Source organism: Notolabrus celidotus, chromosome 17, assembly GCF_009762535.1.
Source record: "Notolabrus celidotus isolate fNotCel1 chromosome 17, fNotCel1.pri, whole genome shotgun sequence".
In the NCBI taxonomy this organism is placed as follows: domain Eukaryota; kingdom Metazoa; phylum Chordata; class Actinopteri; order Labriformes; family Labridae; genus Notolabrus; species Notolabrus celidotus.
Genome location: NC_048288.1, coordinates 3,214,220 through 3,216,965, shown reverse-complemented (window position 1 = coordinate 3,216,965; position 2,746 = coordinate 3,214,220). Strand labels below are relative to the sequence as shown.

Genomic DNA, 2,746 nt, shown 5'->3' with positions numbered 1-2,746 from the left:
ACTTTTGGAATAATCAGGGCCAATAATTTGTTATCTGTGATAATAAGTGTTATTTATTGTCCTTTATTCTCCGAGATGCATCGCCCAGATAACGCTTTTAAACACACAAGCAGAAAGGAGATAGGCTAACACTTTTGCGCTGTACACTTAAGCTATTAAAAGAGCTCTAATAACATCAACAAACTGTAAATTACAAGGCACATTTTGAGTTGGAGTGATACGTTGACTCTCCTCATGTGTAGAGGAGATTCTAGGCACACAGTTTTCTTCTTTTTTGACACCATGTTTTCACACATTCTGTGTTACAGGCCTCGCCATTGTTCAGAGATCAGGGTCAGCCAGTGAGGATCTTTTGCAGTCTTGGAGATGGACACCTTTAGCAGTGTGAGTACAGTTTCACTTCTGGCCTCTCGAAGCGGCATAGTCGAGCACAAGGAGGTCAGGCCTCGTACCTCCGTCTCTCTTTTTCTGAAGGTGCTGCTGCAGTCTGACCATTGACATTTAGCATTCCTCCGCGCTGCCTCTGGGTTCTCAATGGGGGATTGAGGGGTGCAGAGGCCAGTGCCTGGTTCTCAAGGGTAAAAACAAAAAGGCTCTTGAAAATCCCAAGGAGTTCCCATGATCCGAGGAAAGACCTTGATCCGACCTGTGTTAGATTTCCATTCCATGGATTAGGCTGCACAAAAAGTACATATTTGACTGATTTATTTTGTCTTCTGCTCTGGATTTCAGACAATGAATTGCAATGTTTTCCTGGTGTGGCACTGAAAATTCCTGCATGATGATTTTGCAGCGATAAGAATTTGTAGAGGTTTGGCAAGTTAATCCAGGGAGACTTATTTCTTGTTTAATCGTTCGCTTTTCATGTCCCGCTCTGACATTTCTGAGTGAGAGCAAAAGCTTGTAGTGACATTTTATGGTGGAAAGTTTTCAAAGTCATATTTCAAGGTTTTTTTTTTCCCAGCAACATACATAATCTGTTAGCATCAAAGGAGCACACATGCATAAATAATTGACTAATTCACTTAAAGGGGGCCAGCGTAGATTAATTAAGCTTGAATACTAATTATGTTTTGTGTCTACACCAACTGACGCTGTTGTTGTTTAATAAGAAAGTGTTTGGTGGGTCACAATTACCATGCACACATACAGCTTCTCATTTTAGGGGTAGTGTGCTTTTTAAGCCTTTGAAACAAAATGCTAACCTTATCTTTGTGATTTCAACAGAGACGCTTTGAAGCTGTTCCATTGTTTTCATGCACTGCATTGATAAAGCTGTTTTTATTGTGCTGATATAAAATGAGGATTCATGAGCTAAAAACTAAATCAAGCTTTTTGTCTTTATCCTTATTACCTTCTCATCTGTGATCATTTATTAGCACTTGTGATATAAAGACAAACATATGTGATGCAGTTTTGTTTTAGTTATGATCATACTCTGGTTGCAGAGTATCCTGAGTACAATCACAAACCATGCATTAAGTGTTTCTCAGTAAGCATTAGAGCTCCTGCAGGAAACATATGCAGGGATCTTTGTGTAAATCTCTTGTCATTTCAAGAAACACTCTTGTCCTAGACTCCTCTTCCTAGCACACAGAGTGCTTGTCTGGAAAAGCTAGCTTTAAGTATCTCTGTGAAGCCGAGCTGTAGCTGTCTCCACTCCCCTGGCAAGCAGTGTGCACAGGGACAGAGGCAGACAGCTCAGAGCCGGGCCCTTGTTTACAGCTGCGTGGGGAAGAAAACAGGCAGACGTAAATGAGGGTTGACGGTTTCATGAAGCACAATTGGTTGATGGCAGATTCAATGTGACTGGGCTGAACTGGGCGATGATCCGTACAGTATGCAAAATTCACTTTCTAGCTGGTCTGTGCCCACCAGCCCCCAGCAGCGAGCGGTCTTCCCCAAGCCCTTCTAGCTATGCCTTTGAATGCAACAAGAACTGAACAAGGCATTGTTGTGCTCAATTCCTTTTGACAACAATCACATTTAAAAAAGAAAGGAAGAAAAAATGGTGGATGCTTTTTTGTCACCAGTTACAGATGATTTTTCTCTCATGTTGTCTGCAGAGTAAGCGTTTTTGTGTGCTGCGCAGTGGATGAGGAAAGGGGGCGGACTCAGTGCTGGGAGATGCCTTCAGATGACAAGCGAGTGAACTCAGGGGGATTGTTGTGTGCTGCTGTATATGCATGTTGTAATGCACCCAAATTTCTTGGCATAGCGTTTTGGTGCAGCACCATGAGTCTAACATATGTAGGTGCAATGTGACAAGCAAATTATCTTCCAGCTTGTACCAGGCCAGTTTACACATCTAACCCTCTTGAATCCCCTTCATATCACAGACCTCCGGGATTCTTTCCCCTTAGGATTGAATTGTTGTTGATCGTTTTTGAAACCAAACATCTGCAAGTTCCATCCAGTGATGGCGCATTAAAGTGCAGTATTTGTATCACAAGGAGCATGCTGTCAATGTCAGTGGGGTCTAGAGAGCAGGATGAGAAGCAGGCATGTTTCTTCGAGACAGAGACACTCACAGCGCGTGTGTCTTAGATTTTTACTGACAATGACCCAAAGCTTGAGGCCCGGGGTGAAGTCATTCTGTGGAGATTCTCTCGTGTTTGCAAGTTTCTCTTGTTTGTCTCGGTGACTAAACCAGAGGAAAGAATATACATCCATAATGAGAGGACTTCTTGACATTTGCAGGACATGGAGCTCATTCGCTTTGCATTGTGAGAAACACAGAAGAGGC

The 2,746-nt window shown here is 42.6% G+C and overlaps 1 protein-coding gene across 1 annotated transcript in view; it reads left to right on the top strand.

Annotated features, from left to right (window-relative positions):
- Positions 1 to 267: 267 nt before the first annotated feature.
- The window catches only part of LOC117829320, a 41,015-nt gene continuing 38,536 nt past the window's right edge, over positions 268 to 2,746 (top strand). The window contains exon 1 of the mRNA XM_034706947.1: positions 268 to 384. Coding sequence (XP_034562838.1) covers positions 367 to 384 — 18 coding nt within the window. The 5' untranslated portion in view covers positions 268 to 366. The remainder of the gene's footprint in view (positions 385 to 2,746) is intronic.